Genomic DNA, 21,944 nt, shown 5'->3' with positions numbered 1-21,944 from the left:
TCTGCACAATGAATTCATTGCCAAATCTTAGTATTGATTTTCTTTGTTTTTATTTATTTATTTATTTTCTCCAAAGCTCTAGAGGGCCTCTCATTATAAAATTCAAAAGGCATGGATCAGAGAAACGCAACAGCATGACCAGGTATTTTGGAAAAGGCCGCAGCAGCAGTTTCGGTCTCTCGGGATGTCGGTCACTCGAGACAGAGAGATCGTTATGACCTACTCAAGGATTCCATTCTTGCTTTCTCAAGCTAGTCAACAAAATAAACAGAATATTATTTTAGACTAGGGCTGTACGTCATTGTGAGTATTCTGTCATGCTCTCTGGCTGCTGAAACAAACGAAGCTCGGAGTCAAAGTCCATCAGTGTTTTGAGTGAAAAGCTGGGGGAAAAAAAGCATGAAGCATATATTCACACGGAATAAAATGTTTGAAATTGTTGCTTTCCAAAAGTCGTCTTCTCGCCACTTAGTGGCTCTTTAAATCACACATCAGTTCAAGTGACTCGGTCAGTGATTTGAAGTTCTCTATGTGAATGGTGGTGCAAAACCGCTTCCAAAATCCATTTGGGCAAATTAGAGGAAGACACGTGTCCAAATAAAATAAAGCTTTCCACTTGCTGCCTAATTAGAGGCTGACTGTAATTGCATGCTGCTCCTGCCAGCATTCCAGGTTTGTAATTAGGTTTTGAGGGTGGAGTATATGAAGCTGTTTGTCAGCCTTTATCTTCATACTTTTTTCCCCCTTGCTCAGGTATGACCAAAACAGAGGGGCGTACGTCAAACAAAGCAAGGGACGTGTTCTGTTTACTCTAGAGCTTGGTTTGAAGGACAGGTGAAGGTTCTTACCATTGACTCGGGACAGTAACTTGGTAAACGCTGGAGAAGGTGCTTCAGACGGGATTCACTTCTAATAGTTGCAAGCTGTGGGGAGAAAAGAAAACACCATCGTCATACATCAATACATCATTAGCAACTCTAATAGCAATCTGGTTTCACACCTTCAAGCTCTCAAAGTGGTCTTAAGCCGATATAACTTGTATCTGTGAACGCTCCAAATGATCTTAGACACCCCCCACACACTCCCCAAAAGAACCCACAAACAAATCGTACTGAGATCTTAGGAGATGGTCTGAATACAGTTACTTTTTGAGTCCTTTTGTGGTTTCAACTGATTTGTGTGACTGTTGATTTTTGTTATGCCAGAATACCCACAGATAACTGGAGTCCGAGTTTTTAAGAGACTGTGGTGTGAACAACAAGGGATCTGAAACAAAAAATGTTCCTCTTTAAAATCCACTTACATTGTATACTCACTAAGATCACTAGTCGGTGGTTCCCTTTTATTTTATCGGGACTGAGTTCGGGTTAATTTAAAGTGTACTACATGTGAAACCACCTTAAATGTTCATGGCTGTTTTTGTAACAGGACCTAATAAAATCCACTGGCCTTATACTACAGCACTGCTGAATACTTGATTCTGATTGGTCAGAAGGTTAATAGATTTCTATAACAGTCTGTACAGTTGTACTTTGGTGTAAGGGAGGAAACTGGAGTACAGGGAGCATCCCCCTGACAGAGAACATGCCAACTTAGGGTGTAGGTAGAATCTGAACCTCCAACCCGTTGAAAAGGACTGCGGTTTAACAGAAAGTCAACGTTGATGCCTTTTCTTCAGCTGTGGCTGTGGACCTGCCTGACACGACCCCGGAGCATGAACCTGAAGCTTAACTCTCTGCTGTAGAGAATATCAGTTCTCGTTTTTTTTTATTTAGGAAAATCAGTCAAACCCAAAGGCTACAGGCAAGACGGTGTCATTCGTGGGTTGAATTTGCTTAGTCAGCTTATAGTGGAGAGGATTACTCTGGAACAACGTTCAGTGGGAGAGATTAATTAGCATTCAAGCCTCTAGGACGGTTTGTCATTTTTCCTAACTGCTGCAGGCAAGACAGAAAAGTATCTGCCAAAACTGACTTGACTTCCACATGCTGCATCGTTGGCACCAACCATCTCCCCGTCTTCTCCCTACTATCCACTTACTATCTCCTACCTACAACTCTTTAGCAATTGGTGATTACTTTCTTTTAGCAGAGGCTGCAGTTTAAAACAATCAAGTCTATTACTAACCTGACAGCAACATAATATTGTTTTGTTGTGGTTTTCTCTCTTACAGCAAATTGAACTGAAAATGGGACAAAAACTGACGTTTAAGGGCAGAACATCCGTTTTTTTGGGGGGGGGGACAAAACATTTTCTGGAAAATACGATGTTTAGCAAGACCTTTGCTATGAATGTAGTGAAGAAGTGTAGACTTTTGAGTCTGTGTAGCTGTTTGTCTAATGTGAAGATCCTTCTATTTGAAATGTCATTGATAAATACCAGTAGTAAGGCAGTACGCTTTAGAATTTCCTGTTTTTCTCCAAAACATTCCTCTTTCTATCACTCATCTTCTCATGTCATCTGCTCAGGACACTGTGTCCCAGAACTCTACAGGCTTGTTTATGTGTTTTATGGTGGTCTGCATCTTGTGGTGAGCCCTCTGAAGTGATGCTGGTCTGTTGTTCTCTTCATGCTAGTCATGTCTACATCCTGGAGATTTTTGAACTCTCCAACATCTGAAGAGAGAGGGGTTTGCCTGTGTGCCTGTCCATGGTATTTGGTGGTTTTCCTTTTGCTAAGCTCATCATGTATTAAACATGTTTAACGATTTGCTATGTCTCTTTGCTATGTATTATTTTGTTGCCTCATGAAGGCCTTCTTTACTGATGTTTAATCTTTTACAGTTCTTGTGCTAATGGAGGACAGCAACAGACACCAGACATGAAGTCCACATCTAGAATCTATGCTATACTATTTGTTAGCTCTCTTGGGTATGAATTAATGATATGCAACCATCCATTTTCTCCATCACTTAGCCTACACAAGGTCACATGAAGCATGAAGTGGGGGACACACTGAACCATGAGTGCCAACCCATCACAAGGCACAATCGCACATGCACTCACACATCATAGACAATTTAGAGATGCCAATCAACGCATGTCTTTGGACTAGGGGAGGAAGCCGGATTTTCAGAGGAAACCCTTGAACACATCTAAACAGTGGGCAGTGATGACTCAAGTGCTTTGGGTTGTTGATTGGAAGATTGGGGTTCAAGCCCCAGCACTGCCAAGATGCCACTGTTGGGCCTGTGAGCAAAGCCCTTAACCCTCACTGTTGCTCCAGGGGTGCTGTATCATGGCTGACCCTAACTTCCAAAGTTGGGATGAAAGATGTGAAGAAAGATTTTCACTGTGCAGTAATGTATATGTGAACCTGGAGGTGTGAGGCAAAACACCCAACCTGGAGGTGTGAGGCAATTATGCTCTCAAATTAACTCTCACACTGTATCTGTGGCTCCAGATACACACTCAGGCTAAAAAATAAAAAACTCAACAGATGTGTGATTGTTCAAATTGTTGGTTCCTTCAACTGAGATCTGTGGTTCCTACATGTATGTAAACACCCTAACATTTTCAATTATACTTTAATTTCACACTTTAATTAATGACATATTTACAATTTGGCATCCACAAGTGCAAATGATCCCAAGCCGTCCATAAGTTACTAAAATTTTGCATGTTTGCTGATAAACTCAGATTAATGATGATGTCCAGTCCAGACTGCTGTATGGTAATTTCATATAGTCGGCAAAAACCTCTTTGTGTGTATCTAAAACAAGAGCAGCTGATGGCCAGTGATTTCTTGGCGGCTCTTCAAAGAAAATCTGCTGCACACTCCAACAGAAAAGGACCAGAGCCTCTGTGAGTGAATGACCTATCCAGTCCATTTAGAAAAGTTTTTCTCTCTTTTCTTTTCGAAGGCTAAATCAATGGCGGGTGCCAGGCAGAACATCTAAAGAAGGCCGTCTTGCTTCTTTCAAGGGGCTCGAGGCCTCGTCTCATCAAAGCTCCAAGCTTCCATTAAGGTGAAATAGCTGGGCGATTACAGTGACACAGCCTGGAAGCCTCCTCCCTCTCTCTCTCTCTCTGTCTCTCTCTCTCTCTCTCTCTCTCTGTCTCTCTCTCTCTCTCTCTCTCTCCACAGAAACCCTGCTGCAGTCCAGCACTAACAAGGTGTCATTATGGTCCTACACTCAAAGCTCCTACATTTGTTTTTGTCAGTGATGTCTTTCAAGCTGTCAATATTTCAGACTCAGGGTCCAGTTCCTATTTTCTATTTTTCCAGGTTCAAATCTTTCTGCCCATTTTGAGATCAGGTATATATTGTTCTTTCATGTGAACATACACCATCCGGAATTTTCACATTTTTCTGATACTCATTGATCAACATGCTCACACTGATTTGGCGTAAATTGTGCTGTGTTCCCCCTCCCTCTCTTTGGCAGGTGCAATTATTGGCATAAGAGGGCTTCTGGTAGCTGGCGCGTTGTCTGGACAGCCACTGTAATCTGAATGGGACTTTCTTTTTCAGAGAGGAGGGGGCTTGTGCTTGCCAGAGGGCTCAAGGTTAAAGTAATGCCACTGGCTCAGCTGTTTCTGATTGCCCAAAAAAGTCCTTTCAGACATCTCTTTCATGTCTTTGGAGTTTAGGAGACAGACGGGAATCTGTGAAAGCCTTCTTGGCCTCATCGCATACTTTCCCCACAGTAAATAAAAGTAAGCGAAAAAGCCCTCACCTGCTCCTCAGTATGATGGGAGGAGTGAGGGAAACTTTTATTCACTCACACTCTTTCTCATCACCCAACTTCAAAGAAGCGGAAAAAACCCAGCACTTCTTACCCAAATAGTCTATATATTTCCAGCAGAGCTGACATTAAATACACTATTTGAGAAAATAAGGTTGTGTGTTCTCTGCTTCTGCTAAAGCTCATTTCTCATTTCTCATAACAAGTGATGGATTGGCCGTATACATGCTCACGTATGAAAAAATGTATTTGTCTATTTTAACTAAGCGCTATAGAGCTGCAGAGCTTTAAAGTTCAGCCAAGCGCTTGAATGTCAGAAATGGCATTAAGGCCAGTGTAACATTCTTACCATATCCAGATGTGAATCAATTATACTTTAAGAACGAATTCATTACAATCTCACCATTTTCTCCAAATGTCAAATGTGACTTCTATTTTATCATCAATTCTACAAAATGCTGATTACATTAACCCCTTAAACCTTTAGAGACCTGTAATCAGCTCCAGACTTACCCTTATAACTACATACCTTTCCTATTAGTTACTCAAATTACTGAAGGTCACAAATCACCTCACATCACAGTGCATTTCTCAGCACATGCTCTTACAATGACGTGTTTTTATTTGGCTTCCTAGTCCTGTCTCTGTCCTGATTGTGTCACTGGTTTGTTTCCTGATGGTCATCTGTTCTTTAGGTTAGTTTCTTCTTGCATTTATACACTCCTGTGTGTTTGTCTCCTAGTAAACTCTTATCATGCATGTGTTACTTTAAGTTCAAGCCTTGTTTCCTGTTTCGGACCCCCGCTTGTTATTAGGTTCGTGATCATGCTTGAGATTTGATCTATTCTGTATCTTCTGATTATTGGATTTGCCAGTATTGGACATAGGATTGCTGTGGATGGTACCACTTAGTAACCGTGAAGATGGATTTAGACGGCAAACAGTTTTGCACTCAAGCCTCCATCATGGAACTTAAACCAGATGGACTTTATTTTAAAACTAGAATCAATGTCCTGGTTAAACAAGTGCCATTTCTGACCATATAGCATGCAGAAGGGAAATGATTTACATTCACACTCATGGAGTTTTTATTTATTTATTTTTTTTATCATTTTTGTCCTAAAAGTATATATTTCTGATAAATGAATTGAATATTGAAGAAGGCGGCTATGTAAACTCAGTTGTGTCCTGGCTCTAATGATCACATTTTACTGAACAATTCATAGCAGATGCTAAATAAAATGCTTTATAATGTTATAATGAATAACTGAATAATAATCCAAGGTTAGAAAAAGTTAATGCTATGACTAGGCATACACTCTAAACACACACTTTACTGAGTAAACTGTGGAAGAAAATACTGTCATGTGACTTATTTCTTACCTGATCGCATGCGTCTTTACACTGGGGTAGCTCCGCGGCATGATGGCAGCAGGAGGGGTCTGTAAATGGAACATGCACACACACACACACACACACACACAGACACACACACAAAACAGCGCAGTATTAGACTCCAATCTACATTTACACTGCCAAAGTAATGCGTATGTCATTATAAGATGCTGGACAACCACAAGGCAAGGGAACCAGATCATGTCTCTGAAACTGTACTTTAAAGATGAACACTAAAAGATATTCCCTAAGTTGGTGTTGCTGATGATGGTGGAGAACCCTGCCTAATACATCACTCCAAAATCCCACAGGTATTCAACTTGGTTGAGATCTGGTGACTATGAAAGCTATTCTATACGATTTACATCATTTTCATCCCAATCAAACCATTCAGTGAGATGCCTCATGACCTCAAAATGGCAGCAAAAATAAATGTCCCCATCCCCACAGCAGTGCTGTATTGATGGATTACACTTCCTGTGTTATTGAGCCTGAAGAACGCTGCCATTGGTGATATGAATGCAATGCAAATCTTAAACCATCACACACTCATTTTCAATTTTCGTTGAGTTGGTAAGTCTCAAGCAGACTTGTTTATTGGTGTCTGACATGGTTTGAAACTTATAGAAATAAACATTTAAAAAATGTTTCTTAAAATAATAGTTGCATACTGCATGCTCATTTTGGGAGCAGTTGATACTGTTGTTAAAATTTCTTACAGAATCTTTAAAAGTGCTATACATTTTTACCTAGCTTTTCATTTTTCCTCTTTTTCAGTGTTAAGTAATTTTCTTATGACCAAAAAAAAAAAAAAAAAAAAGTAAAGGGAAAGTGATCTGCTACTTTTTTTGGGGGAAAAAACCCCTGTATACTGAGATTCCTGTCTAAAGGTTTACTGCCCTGTTACTGGAAGACTGAATCCTGACAGTAATCCATGGCTAGACATCCAAGTGAGTAACTAGCCCTGGATGGAAAGTACGTCATTGGTCTTGAGTACTCAATATAGCGGTACATTACTGGCCCTGGTGGCAGGTTCGGCTGAAAGGGTGGCTTTGTTCATGTGTCAGAGAAAGCATGAGGTGCCTTTTTTCATTTCCCGGATAGGTAGCTGTAAAAAAAAAACACTTTAAATGTTCAATATGTAAAATCCAGACATATAAACCTGCAAATGGTTTCTGAGGGATAATGATGTCTCCTGGATCTGGTGATTTAGGCATGCAGTCTGGCAGATCTAAACTTCTCTCAATTGCCTCACAGCTAACATTGGACAAAAACATCTTGTCTGATTGGCTAGATTTTGGGAACAATTTCATGTTTGGCTCAACCGTTCCTTAACGTTGCTGCTAGAACACAGAGTCAATAATAATGACCCAACAGAGCAGCATTATTCAGAGTCACGGTTTTGAGGATGAAAACAACAGTTAAGTAACAAGAGTAAATGAGAAACAGTTGTTTAGGCAGAAAAAACACACTCCAGATATTTTAGTCAGTGTTTTTCTTCTAGTGCAACCCGAATCTGTAATTTCAAGTAATTAAAAGAAATAGCAGAAACTAATGAACTGTATATTTTTCTCCATTAAGGGAATTAAAAAAAAAAACGAAGCCACAAAAACGTACTAAACAACACAACAAGTCCCTTCAGTGAAGAGAGCGTGTGTAAACAGACCTGTGGGTTTCACATGAGAAAGAGCACGCTCTTTGTGTGTGGACGCAACGGTTTGTTTATAATAATCACAACAGGGAGGTGAGGCTTTGAGGACCTTATACAAACATATTCTCATCTGTTTATGCTCTTCCAGAAAATGTCATTATTATCAGACGCACGCGCTTTCATCTCTGCCCAGCCTCGGCCGTCGTCCATTTGCGTCTCGTCCAGAGCCTGAGCCTTTCATCAGCGTGATTCGATCTGTTTCTTTTCTTTTGTCCTGTCTGTATTTTACTTGTCTCTTTTCCGTTCGGATGGTGTAAGGAGGAGTAGAGTGCGGGCTAGGATTGTTCAGCGCTAAGTGCAGGTTTGATCGACATCGCTGGCTCTGGAGAGAGTCATGGGGGCCTGTTGCTGAGTGTCTGGACTGGAACTGGATTCTATCGCTGAAACAGCCAGACGTAATCAGGAGTGAAAGAGTGCAGGATGCTTCACCTCTCGAGGTCCTGATAAAGAGACGGCTTTCTGTAATGAGCTAACACTGATATGTCAGCTTTCGATATCGAAGGGTAAAGCTGATGTTCTTCAAATGACGCACTAACTAAGCAAAAACGAGCACTACCTTACATTTAGCCATTGGTACACTTGGTGAGAACCTGGTGTATGTCTTTGCAGGAATCTCTGCAATGCTAGGAGATGCGGAATGTTTTTGAGAAAGCAGAGTCGCGATGTGATATCGCGGTTTTGTCAGGTCCAATTCTACGTCATGCTACACAAACGGCGAACTCGCAACCAGAGATCTGATGACAGCGAATGTTGGGTGATGGAAGATGCAGGCATGTCCAGAGATGCAACAAAGTTGAGAAAAGTTGAACAGTGCAAATATGGAGTGATATAATGCAGTGTCCTCCAATCAGACTGAAGACAGTAGAGTGCATGTGATCCGTGTCAAAAAGCACACACTGCTTCTCCTTCATCTCGTATGATAAGATGCATATATACACTGCTGAATTTTATACACAAACACCAAATCTCCCTCCAGAATATTTCATTTTAGAGGCAAGAAAACTGATGTGTCGCTCCACCCACTTTTAAATGTCGTTACTATAGCAACAGTAGGAACACATACTGAAGACTTCATACTAGAACCGCACAAAATCGCTGTATGAGTGAAGGTAGTATATGGCGTCAAGGCAAGTGAAGTGAAGGAGGCGGGGCTTCCGGGGTGTACGTTAATATCAGAGAGCTTAATGAAATGACTCTTGAAATGTCAAGAGTCAAAATGATCAGAAGAAAAAAAGAAGTCAAAATATTTGAAGGAAATTTTTCATCAGCAAATTCGTCTATTCACTCTCAAGCCTGTTATTTATTTATGACAATAATTGCAGAAATATGTCAAACCTACAAAACAGCCAAACAACAGAAGCAGCAGCATTTTTGTGTCAAATGATTAAAAGGCTACTGCAGTAAACAGTGCACACTGGCTTTCTACAAGAAATCACTTTCTGAAATTTTTTTTATAGCAAAATATACTTTCATCACAAAATGTATCTATTGCACTAAAATAATTCCGAGGCACGTCGTCTGGAAATGTTGTTCTAGTGCTTTCTTGAAAAGGTTGGCCATTTGGCGAACAACCTCTTTCTGTGACAGAAAGCAGTTCTTTGTCTGGTTTTACACGAAAAGTAGAAAAAATTCATTCTGTAGTGAGACATCTATTATTTCTGATAAAGGATAACTCTCTATGATGGGCTCTCCGAGTTTCGGAACTGTATGACTAGGCTGTTAAATTTGTGAAAAACATTCATTCAAAGTGTGAAGTAGATTCATCAGAAGAGTGCTCACACTGCTTAGCTACCACAGTCACAGTCTGTTCGTGAATATTAGCAGAGGAACGATGTCTGGAAAGAGTATTAAGTATTAGGATGCACTTTCTAATGAGAGTTATAGTAGACCTGATTCAAATATTCTGGCTAGGAGTGCCAAGAGAATGTGTTCGGCCTCGACCCGGAAAAGCGCTCGAGAGATCTGTGCTTTGTGTTTGTCTGCAATAATTACGACAAGTTTTTGGGCCACAGAAAAGAGGTTGCTGATTATCTCCACAGCGAGGCTCACATGTGCTAGCGTTTTGGGCTTACCCGCTACTGTGTCCCTGTTTTTGAAAGAAAAGTAATAATGCCACCCACAAGCCACATCAAAGGAATTCTCCTCTGTGACCCCCCTAAATTCGGCCCCCTCCCTCTGTGACCCAACCCTCCCCCCCAACCAAGTCCTTCATGTAAACATCTAAATCGAGCCTCTTTTTCGACAAGCCACAGGAAGCCCCTTTCTACCCCTCCCATTCCCAAAGCGTGTTTTTAGCAGTGGGAAGAGGAGATCCAGCAGCGTTTAAGCGGTACAGGAAGAGAAGGGGGAGTGTAACACCCACAAGCCTGTCGCACGTTGGGTGCATGTGAAAGTGTGCATTTGATGTCCAGAGAAGAAGGCATCTCTGGCAGAAATTAAAGCCAACTTTAAAGGGCAGCTCTCTGACAGGCCCAACGAAGCTGATCAAAACCGAATGAAAACCAGACATGAAAACTGAAAGGCGCAAAACAGGGGGTTGGGGATACTCTGGATGCGAAGCTGTGACACTCCGAAACTTCCCAAGACATTTCCACAAGGTGCCTCTGGATTGCATTTGGGTTCAGAAATGTCAGCATGAGGAACAGCAGACACAATGGCCCCTGACATGTTGGGCTCACATGGGTTCAATCCAGAGATGAGGACCAAAAAATAGGAGCAGGGTCTCAGGGGGACATCTGTTCCTGGACTGTCTCTGCTTGAGCTTGCAAAACCCAGACGCTTGCATTCCTTCACAGATTGTCTGGTCAAAGTGCCATGCCCTTAAGCAACAAAGGGGGCAAATATCCCAGACATTAACAAAGCAGAGTGTGTAGGGATGTGACCAGAGTTCAACATCTACTAGTACTACAATGATATGAGCATTTACTGATGCATCCAGCAGCAAAGAATTAGGGATTAGAGCAAATTTAGTTCCTTGAACCTTGAAGAAGATGTGACCTTCCAAAAATTTAATATCAAGCCAATCTATGCACCAAGCAAGTACAGAGGAGTGATGATGATGAGACCAACAACAGAATGAACACAAGAGCAAAATGGAGAAGTTGGTGGAACTGGTTGGCAGAAAAGTTGACAGTGAATTCTTAGATATGAACAACTTTGAAGGAAGAGCCATTGGTGTACAACGAATGATCCTACCATTTTTCTTCTTCTTGAGCAACTGCTCTTTAGGGTTCCAGTCAATATGGACCAGGACCATTGGTTGATAGGAAGGAAGTAAAACATCCTGGATGTTGGGGATAGGGATGTAACTAAATACGACAACAGGTAATGTGTTCTAAATGAATTCAATACAGTTATGAATCTGACAGATTCTTATCATGGTTGAGTTTCTTTCTTATGTCAAACTTAAAGGTAAACGTAGACACTAAAGACTTTTAGAATTTGTAGTTTTTCATTTATTTCTATAACTGAAAAACCATTTTCAGTTACAGAAACTATTTATTTCAAGTATTTCTGTTTTGACCTGGCTTGTTAGGAGTAATATATTCATATAAATGTTCCATAAAACCAAAAACAGTTAGGTTTTTTCACTCAAATATCTCTATCTTCAAAGTAAATGGTGATATCAAACCCATTTCTGCTCTCTGCGACACCGCAAGTGCTTGTTCATGAGCATCCCAAATTTGAAGGTGTTTATCTTCAACCACTAAAATTCTGTGCCAACTCATTTTATATCAGACCTGCAGAGATAAAATAATTCATTTTTTTAGACAGGTTGTAGATGTCAGACAAGTCGACCAAAGCACTGGTGTACTAGTAAAAATAGTTAATTACTACCTGGTTTAAATTATTGAACTATTTTGTTTATATTTAGAGAAAAAGGACCAACTATATTGGTTAGAAAATATCATCTGCATGGGGGAAAAACTGTACAGTCCAGCACAGATCTCTACTTGAGACCAATTATAAACTTGACAGAGTCTAGAACCTATCAAAGAAACTTTTTCCTATGTTTTCTATGGAGCATAATCATAGGATTCATATGTAATTCAAACAAACAATTTCTTTCTGGTTAAAGCCACATCTCATATATAGAGATGCAATCATATGAAGCACTGAAGTATTGCACAAGTATTGCAGAATCGGGAGCTTGAATTAGCCTGAATTAGCCTGAACTCTAAGCAACTACTGATTTGGCAATGCTGAAAATACTTTAGATAAAAGCCTTGATAAGATTCTTGTCAAGGCTAATTACTTGCCAAAACAAAAGTCTGGCACCTTTATTGTCCTACCTTATGAGTTCTGAGGAGCAAGCGTTAGTTCTAGCAAATACAAATATTATCTGAGACAAGCTTGCTTTATTTGTCTTGCTTTTTTCCTCTTAGGTCAGGATTTGCATAGCTGAAGCTGGCTCTTGCTCACTGTAATTGGGAAATTTCTGCTTGAAGTACTTCTGCACTGTTAAGGGCAGCAGGGCAATCTGGGTTCCCTTTGTGGTTGCCGCCCAGCTCCTTTAACAAGCTGCCATTTTAATGACACAATTGAAGGTGCAGCAGAGCATTCAGGCCAAACTGCAGCTCTGGTCCTCCGTACTCCGTGCACCCGTCTGCATCCCTTTGTTCTGCTGGCCCTGAGAGAAGGACGCTAGACATTCAGCCCTGGGTATACAAATTACAGTTGCTCTGTAAGTTGATGAAAAGGCATAGCAACAATCGCCTGTGCTAGCAATGACTGTGTCTTTTTTTTTTTACATGAATATGTAACAGTTAATTGTGCCTTTATTATTTTTCCTTAGTGTAACTATCAGTTCTGCATTTGCTTTAATGTCTAAAGATTATGTTTACACGAAGAGCAGCTAAAAACACTAGCCAGAATTTTTACTGTCAGGCCTCCTAGAGGCTGCTAATGAGGAGAAGGACAGCAACAACAACAAAAAAAACGTGCTATACTGGAATTTGTTATGCTATTGTTATGCTAATTTTGAATGTGTATACAAAAATCTGTCAGGAATTAAATTATCCAGTCAGAGTAAAAGTTTAACTGCCACTATTCAGAATATCTGCAGTGTAGTTACACTCTATGGCCAAAGGTTTGTGGACATCTGACAATATGTCCTTGTTGAACATCTCATTCTATTTAGTCCCACTTTGCTTTTATACTGCGCTCCACTCTTCTGGGAAGGCTTTCCACTAGATGTTGGAGTATGGCTGTGTGGATTTGTGATCATTCATCAGCATTTGTGAGCATTAGTGAGATCAGACACTGATGTTGGGATGGTGAGAAGGTCAGTGGTCCAGTTCATCCCAAAGGTGTTCAGTGGGGTTGAGTCAGAGTCAGGGCTCTGTGTGCAGGACACTCAAGTTCTTCCACTTCAACCTTCACAAACCAGGTCTTCATGGATCTTGCTTTGTGCACAGAGGTATTGTCGTGCTGGAACAGGTTTGAGCCTCTTAGTTTCAGTGAAAAGATATTGTAATGATTCAGCATACAAATATATACATTTGTTTGCCTTTAACTTGGGGAAGAACCATATCTGGGTGTGATGGTCAGGTGTCCACATACCATATACTGACACACTGACAGAGACAGATTCCTACGTTAAAGCATGTTATATAATTGCCTTGGTAAAAGTATTTACTTCAAATTTTATTAGTATTTTATAATACCTTTGGTATTCTACGCTAAGCCATTTATCTGTGTAGTAAATGCGAATGCAAATGTTCTAACATTAATATTTTATTGTTCAAATATTAGTTCTCTTCTAATTATTTACACAGAATGTCACATGAACATACATTCTGTCCGTCTCCTCAAGGCCTACATGGCTAGCATGAAACAGCAAGTAAATATCTCTCAATACTAAAATGAAATACACTATTTATACACTTCAGGATACAGTAAGAGAGCCTTGCAGACAGATGTGAAGCCTGCAGAAGGAGCTACAAGAAGACTAAGCTGAAAGAGTAGAGAGCAGGAAGAATAGAGGTCAAGAGAAAGAAATGGATTCAGACGTGACTGGACCCTGTCTGAACGAAATGGTGTTAGCCAAATCCAGTAAAATAAATGCACATGAATTCCATTAAGCATCTGGTGTGTGTCTTGAATGTTTAGCAGGAAATTAGCTAGAAGGGAACAGTGAAAAAAAAAAAAAAAAAAAAAGATTCTGAGAGATGACTACGTCCTGAGTTTTAGTGTTGGTTTTTACTCTTTACACTTTCTGTTTTCTTCATTTAAGGATTGTTACTCACTTCCTTAATGAGAAAGTCTAGGAGCTGCATATCCACCAATCTGCTCATTCTGATCAGAAACAGAAAGCCTGTGGAATGTTAAGAGCATTCCTGTATACTGACCTTGTGGTAAGAAAGGAAATGGCATTAAGGGTTATAGGGTTTTAGCTTTGAACTTAATTTTGGATTATATTTCAAAATATTGTGTCAAAGTCTTTTTTGTTTTTTTTTACAATACACTATGTGTTGCAATATTTCATTTCTAAACAGCTCTGTTACAGTTCAGTGATTGCATTCTAATACACACCGATCAGTCATAACATTAAAACCACCTGACTGATATCGTGTCAAAACAGTTCTGAGCCGTAGAGGCCCGGACTCCACAAGACCTCCGAAGGTGTGCTGTGGTATCTCAAGATGTTAGCAGCAGATCCTTTAAGTTCTGTAAGTTGAGATGTGGGGCCTCCATGTTTGTCCAGCACATCCCATATATGCTTGATAGGACTGATATCTGGGGAATTTGGAGGCCAAGTCAACACTCTGAACACTCAAATCATTCCTACACAATTTATGCGGTGTGGCTGGGGCGTTATCCAGTTGAGAAAGGGCTACTGGCATTAGGGTGGCCATGAAGGAGTGTACTTGGACTGCAACAATGTTTAGGTAGGTGGTATGTGTCAAAGTAACACCCACATGAATGCCAGAACCCGAGATTTCTCAGCATAACATTGCCCAGATCGTCACACTGTCTCCACCGGCTTGCTTTTTTCCCCAAAGTGCATTCTGGTGCCATTTCTTTCCCAGGAAACATGATATAAAAAAATTTCTTAGTCCAGACCACTTTCTTCCATTGCTCCATGGTCTGCTTCTGATGCTCACGTAGCCATTGTTGACAGTGGACAGGAGTCAGCATGAGCACTCTGACCAATAAGCTTTCTCATCTGTCCTGCTTCACTTGCTTTGTAATATATTCCACCTCTTGATAGGTGCCACTGTAACAAGATAATTCAACATGATTCACTTCACCTATCAGTGGTTTTAATGTTATGGCTGATCCTAGTATGCTCTCTGGCCACTTTAACAGGAACACCTGTAGCCCTGTTTATTCATGTAACAATCAAATCAGGCAGTCAACATGGTAGTAGTGTAGGGCTTCAGTCACTAATCACATCAAACATCAGTATGGGGGAAATGTGAGCTCAATGACTTTGATCATGGTGAGGTTGTTATTGCCAAACAGGATGGGTTGAGTATTTCTGACACTGCTGATGTGGGATTTTTATGCATAACAATCCATAGAGTGTTGCAGAGCACTCGTTGTCTGGATGAAAACACCTTGTTGACATCAATAACTGAAGCTCTTAACTTGTTATAAGCTCTAGACCTGTATCTGCATGATCTTATGCATTGTGCTGCTGCCATGTGCTTTGCTGACTGGGAAATTGCATGAATATGCATGGATACTATAAGTGATCACTAAGTGTATACATAAAAAAATCCATATAAATTTAATAGGCCAGTTTACCCTGTTTTGGTGATATCCATGAGACAGGTGGCAGAATTTATTGCAGAATTAAATACTTGTAGTATACTACTAAAATGGTGATTCATTTACATTTCTTGTATTTGGCAGAGGTCATAACCAGAGCAACTTACAATTTATCTCATTTTATACAAATGAGTAATTGAGGGCTAAGGGCCTTGTTCAGAGGCCCAGCAGTAGCAGCTTGGTGAAACTGGGATTCAAACCTTCTGAGCAGTAGTTTTTCATTTCATTGTCTGTACCACTTATCCGATCTATCCTCGGGTCACGGGGAGCCTGTGCCTATCTCGGGCATCATCGGGCACCAAGGCCCTTCTGAGCAGTAGTCCAACACCATAACCACTAAGCTCCTACAGAGGTTGTGTAGTGATGCAATGGGTCATGTTCCTGCCTCACAGTTGCAGGGTCCCTGGTTTCAAACCACAGGACTGTCTGTATGGAGTTATAATCTTCTCCTGTGTGGGAGCTCCTTATTTTCCTGCCACCTCTCAAAAACATGCTGGTAGGTGAGATAAAGTGCACCTAGGTGTGAATATGTGTGTGGTGCTCTGGTGTGTTACCCACGGTGTAATCCCACCTCACACCTAGTGTTCCTGGGATAGGCTCTAGATCTGTGATAAGGCATTTAGTGAAGATGGATGAATGGACAAATGAACAAATGAATATACTTGTTTGATGAGGTTAATTTCTTTTTAAAAAGAAAAAAAAATAATAATAAAGGCAGATGGAATGAGGTTTTCAATTTCCCGGTTGGAGACGTGCCCTCGACAACTCTAAAGATAAACCCTGATGTGTTAGTGGGCAGCATGGGGTCTGAGGTAATCCTTTCAAGCTGTTAAGACACACACTGACACTTGGAGGGGGGTGCAGGAGAACAATAGAGGAGTAGACGGATGAAATGAGCGGAGTAACTGTCGGTGTAAGACAGCTCGCTGTTAATGCAGTGCGACCGTATTGCCTGTTGTCCTAAATGACAGTTAAATACAGAGAAAGTGAAAAACACTACACGCTGACAAGATAGCTTCCCGAATGAGCGACAACGGACCACTGTTAAATCCTGTTAGGGTACAAGCAATGCTGTAGCAAGAACATCTTTCTGCAGTTCCTTAGCCTCAGTCGTAAAGACACTTTGATTAAAAGGCGCCACCTGCTCAAACTTTATCGTCATCTCTCTCTGTGTGGAGCCGGCCGTCGAGTCTGAGCCGCTCCAAAGCTGCCAGGCTCCCTGTGATGCCCACATATGGGCAGTTATCAATCAGGCTGTGTGACGCGTGCCTTCCTCAGTGTGAATGGGACATCTGCTATGCCGCGTCCATGCTGTTTCCTCCTGTACTCTCTGAGCTGCTGCTACGAGGAAGAAAAGCAATTCCTCACTGTACTACTCAACAGAAAACATCAGAGAGCTTGGCAATTAACAGATGGAGCCCGCATGTACACAATGATGGAACTAATGGCACAAGAAGAGCTATTAAAATCACAGAGTGCTGATATTTTATCTATATATATATATATATATATATATATATATATATATATATATATATATAAAATATCAAATTTATTTTATATATATATATATATATATATATATATATATATATATATATATACATATATGCAGAATCATGGATGCAACATACTGGATATGCTATGTTCACTTTGCATTAAATTGATCAATATTACAAAATGCTCTCGTATTAATGCTTTGTTTATTTGTCAGGATTTCAGAAACTGTTTAATTCTATTTTTAAATTTTTCATCATGACTCTGATATGTATCAGCAAGAAGGACAGATTAAATATTGCCATTTTTGCTTGATGTACTTGCTGAGAGTCCATGTGTGTATGCACATGTGTGATATACAGTAAGAGCATTACAGCAAAGGAGGACGATGTGATGAATCCTCCTTCATATCATATCTTATAGGAAACAAGTCCAGAGTATATATTTTTTGTCGGCAGAATAGCATTCTCCAGAGTGAATCTATTCCAGATGTTATGATGAAACAAGTAAAAATAATTAAATCTAGTCAATTTTATTTATTTTTTTTAAATAATGAAACTTTTACTTTTAAACTTCTACTTCTATTTAATATAATTACTAATGTCCTATTTTACTGGGTCAGAAAAAGACTATAAATAAATAAATAAATAAATAAATAAATAATATTATTTTATATTATTTAAAAAAATATATTTCAAGATTTATTTAAAATTTCAGATGGAGAAAAACAGAGCAGGATTTCTTTGAGACCTCCTTCCATGCTGCACTGCATGCCAAATATTCAGGCAGTGACCGATGCCTGTGTCATGCTTAACCCAGTGTTTTGGGAAATGTACAGGGATTTTCTCCTGGCCTCTATCTATAGCAATCAACACCAGACCGCATTATCCCTCGGTCACTTTCCATTATTTTCGCAGATAATTACAAAGGACTTTTTTCCCCCCTTGTGGACAGTACTTTATGTGGCCAAGTTTCATCGTGTAACCGCAATGTTTGAATTTTTGGGTTGTATTTCTGGGTAGATGCTGAAGAAGGAAGGGTGTGTACAGCAGAATCTCTTGTGGCTGACTAAGAACCTCGTTCCCAACCTGAGGTTGGACTTAAGCGTTCAGTCTTCTGGTGAGAGAAGAGCAGGGAAGTCGTGTGTAAATCGTGCCATGTCGACTCCAGGCATGGTAATCTGAACAGTCGCTGCTGTGTTATAATCATATTCTGTGGTCGAAGTCCTACTGCTCGACGGCCCGAGGGAATGTGAATGCACACAAGCCCTGTTCACTTTGTGCTGCCAAGGTGTCAGTGTCATGGAGGTCTTGACTGGAACATCTGTTGGGCTTAATAAGAGGGTGTGTCTCCCAGGTCCTGGCTGTTTCTACTTCGGAGCCAGCTCGAGCTGGTCACGGTTCATTCGAGGCTCACGGAGCGTCAAAATGTTCTTCCCACTTTGAATCATGAAAAACAGAGCGCTCGAATCGAGCCAAAGCTGGGATGAAAAGGATATTTACTCTGTGACAAACAAAGTCTGAAATAGAAAATCTCTGCGCAAGTGTTCTCGGCTGATGAAGAGCGGAGTTACGAGGCTCAAAACATGGCTTGAATTTCCTGCCTGTGCACTTCCTGTTTGCGTACTTTTTTCCCCCCAGCTTTTCCCTCTGATTTTCGGCTCTACGGCTTTTTTTCCGCAGCTGGAGTGAAAGCATGGCGCACGGCTTCCTGACTTTATAAAGGAAGCATAGTTAATAATTGCTACAAGCCAAGGATTCAACAGCCTTTTAACTGCTTGCTGGCTGAAATGACCATTAGCGTACTTTCCCTCCCATCTTTAGTAGCTGGAGTCGTAAAGATGTACTATGTTGAATGGTCGATTCTTGTCTGTTTTTACTCCTGCATTCCTGCTCGGCAGCTCTGCCTTTTGGAGGAAGAAGGAATAATGGGTCCGGGGTCAAAGTTGACTTCCTGTGCGTCGGTTAATCAACTTTTGACAAGAGCTAAAATGCTGTCGTGTTGTAATAGCTGATTCTCTTGTTGGAATGACCGGGAGGGAAGAAATAAGAAGAAATGCAAAACATTCCAATCCTCTCACTTCTTTTCCTGAAAGCACAACCTCGGTCAAGACATTTATGTCACGAAGCCAAGCTTAACTGAGGATGTATGCAGCTTGCAGTGTTTCAGGGTATAAAATGTCTTGACGCCCAGGGTTATAAAAGTTAACGATGAAGAAAAAATACCATACGCCACATTTCCAAATGTTTCATAATTTTACTGAAAATGTAACTGAATCTGTTTCCTTTAACTATAACCATGCAAAAACCCTGCAGATGATGTATAAGCGATTAGGGATTGAACACACAAAGTGCACGACTCTTTTTCTTCCATCTGTGGATGGATAGAAAACAGCAGCTAATGAACAGATGGACCATGTAACGTATAGTCTTTCATTCATTTTCAATAATTTTTTTCGGTTGCTGTGATATTTTATGAAACATTCGATTCGTTGTCTTTCCAGACAGATCACGAGTAACTTCTGTGGCTATAATTCTATTTAGATAGAATTATGTAGCTCTATAACTAAAACATGACGTACCACATGTTTCCAAAGTCGCCATTTAATAAAAAATTATTTCCATCATTCATTTTTTTTGCATTTTGGCTTCATCAATAGATCAGCAGATCTGTCTCAGTCTAGCGTATAAACTTTTCTGATATTTAGGCGTCTTTTTTTTTTTTTTTGTATCCATTCAGATTTTCTTTCATTTGCATTTTCAAAGTTCAAAAATTAAAGAAGCGGATGGAAAGCCCCACACAGCTGCCACTTCAGAGAACCAGTGAATGGCTACTCTATTATCTTCTCCGAGTTCAAGGCTGCAGCCACAAAATACAAAGTGAATTATTTATTTTGAGTCCTCAAACGAGACACAGCGGCTACAGACAGTCATGTGTTGGAGCGGCGAAATCTCCATGAATCACAAGCTGCATCCCAAATGATGTACTACACGCTATGCACTTACACTACGCACTATGTAGTCTAGCATTAAGTGGTGGAATTTTAAAAGTGTATTCTTTATACTAACCGGAAGTATAAGTTGCTTCCCAGCTGATGGTGAATGACGTCAAACACATGTCTTGTGCACTGGAGTGTTGGCAGCCATCTTGATTTTTTTTTTCTCATCCAACGTCAGTGCTTGGTAGCCCCGCCCTTTTCCTGCTACATAAGCAAAGCTGTGAGTGCATGAAATGTCCAACATTCAGACTTGGTTTTCTCAGTTGAATAAGTGCAATGTCCGAGTACTTGAAGTTACGCTTCTTCTTCTTGGACACACGTCTCACGATTTGTGTTATAAAACTGAACTGCGTCGAGAATTGCTTCATTTGTTAAGACCCTAATGTGGACTGATGTGACGGAGGTCTGCAGTGAGCTCAAGCCAAAAAGGATAATCCCAAAAAATGCTCACTGAATTATTTCTTCCAAAAATAAATGTCCATATCAAAAAACATCCATGTCTGCTGTAAACACATCTGGAAATATTTTATACACTTATTTACATATCTTAAAGCCATGGAATCCTGACGGTTCATGCGCCATGTAGGTGAAGATGGCATAAAGATGTGGTCGCAACAGGAATCCTGATGTGGAGCTTCACACATGTGTACAGCAGGTGTTTACGATGTATACGGTGCGTGTTAGCCGAGCTTTGAAGAGTTCGAGTTCTCACTTTTATTCGGCAGATGTCAAGAACCAGAAAGTTCTCGTACGGAGCAGAAGAACACTACGGTTTCAGATTCAATAATAAGACATCAGAAAAGAGACACGCTATAGACATGTCATACTCGGGCACGCTGAAGGCAGAGAGAGGACGCAATGAATGAAATGGTTCGCATGTGTTTAGATAAAGAGCGTGACTGCTGGACTTGCTCAACAGATCGGCTGGCAAGGGATCAAACGAGAGAAGCGTCCGACCCTGTTACGTAAGAGCGCCTCCTAATCCTGACAAGCTGAGGGACCGTGTCCAAACATCCAGCCCGTACTAACAAATACAGAGATGGCAGCAGACGACGTGCGATTCCGAAAAAATAATACAGAAATCTGTGGTAGTGAATCTTTGCAGCTTCTCGCAGTGTTATTCTAATCAAAGCCCACAGGCTTTCATTTTATTACTGCTGCAAGTTGCTTCACCAGGCTGCACTACTGCTGCTGGAGACCTGCAGAGCAGCACACTGAAAAACAAAACCATGTGACTTCATCAGGAGCCACAGGGCAAATAGCAGCAACTGCCAATGAATAACCCTACTTAGTGTTATCAATATAAGCACAAAAACGTTAGTGTAGTGTATAGCCCACAAAAACAGGGCTATACACTACACTAATTCTTTCACACAAAACCAACAAGGAGCACATAACGCGATACATCTGGGCACGTATTTCCTCTAAGACTGTATGTGCAAATAAAAAAATAATAATCTAGTGGATGTTTTTCAGTGTGAAGTAAGAAATAGACATAGACAGTAAAAGTGGAATAAAGTCCCAGGATCTATAGAAGGCTGCACGCCAGGACCAGGACTGTACTTGATATTAACTACATTCGCAGCTGTGCATATCCGACATTCACCAAAAGAACTATGAACACTTTTTTTTTAGCAAAAGATCCACTCCATTTCACTGTAAACAAATGAGTCGTGTCTCTCCCAGCTTTGACTCCCACTTTGGTGTGTGATGTGCTTGCCATGGATCCTGTTGAAAACCATTGGAAGTGACAGCTTCTCAATCCAGCCATGAGAATTACTGTAATACGTTGCGCTTTTGATAAAGACCATCTATCTATCTATCTATCTATCTATCTATCTATCTATCTGTCTGTCTGTCTGTCTGTCTGTCTGTCTGTC

General features: G+C 40.5%; 1 protein-coding gene across 1 annotated transcript in view; it reads right to left on the bottom strand.

The window, feature by feature from the left end:
- Positions 1-21,944, bottom strand: part of reck (reversion-inducing-cysteine-rich protein with kazal motifs) — a 65,686-nt gene that overhangs the window by 39,014 nt on the left and 4,728 nt on the right. Inside the window, exons 2-3 of the mRNA XM_058389192.1 lie at positions 6,071-6,129; positions 849-923 (exon numbers count right to left, since the gene is read on the bottom strand). Coding sequence (XP_058245175.1) covers positions 849-923; positions 6,071-6,129 — 134 coding nt within the window. The remainder of the gene's footprint in view (positions 1-848; positions 924-6,070; positions 6,130-21,944) is intronic.

This window comes from Hemibagrus wyckioides, linkage group LG01 (genome assembly GCF_019097595.1).
Source record: "Hemibagrus wyckioides isolate EC202008001 linkage group LG01, SWU_Hwy_1.0, whole genome shotgun sequence".
Lineage (NCBI taxonomy): Eukaryota > Metazoa > Chordata > Actinopteri > Siluriformes > Bagridae > Hemibagrus > Hemibagrus wyckioides.
Note: the sequence above shows the minus strand (reverse complement) of the source record. Positions and strands in the feature narration are given on the sequence as shown.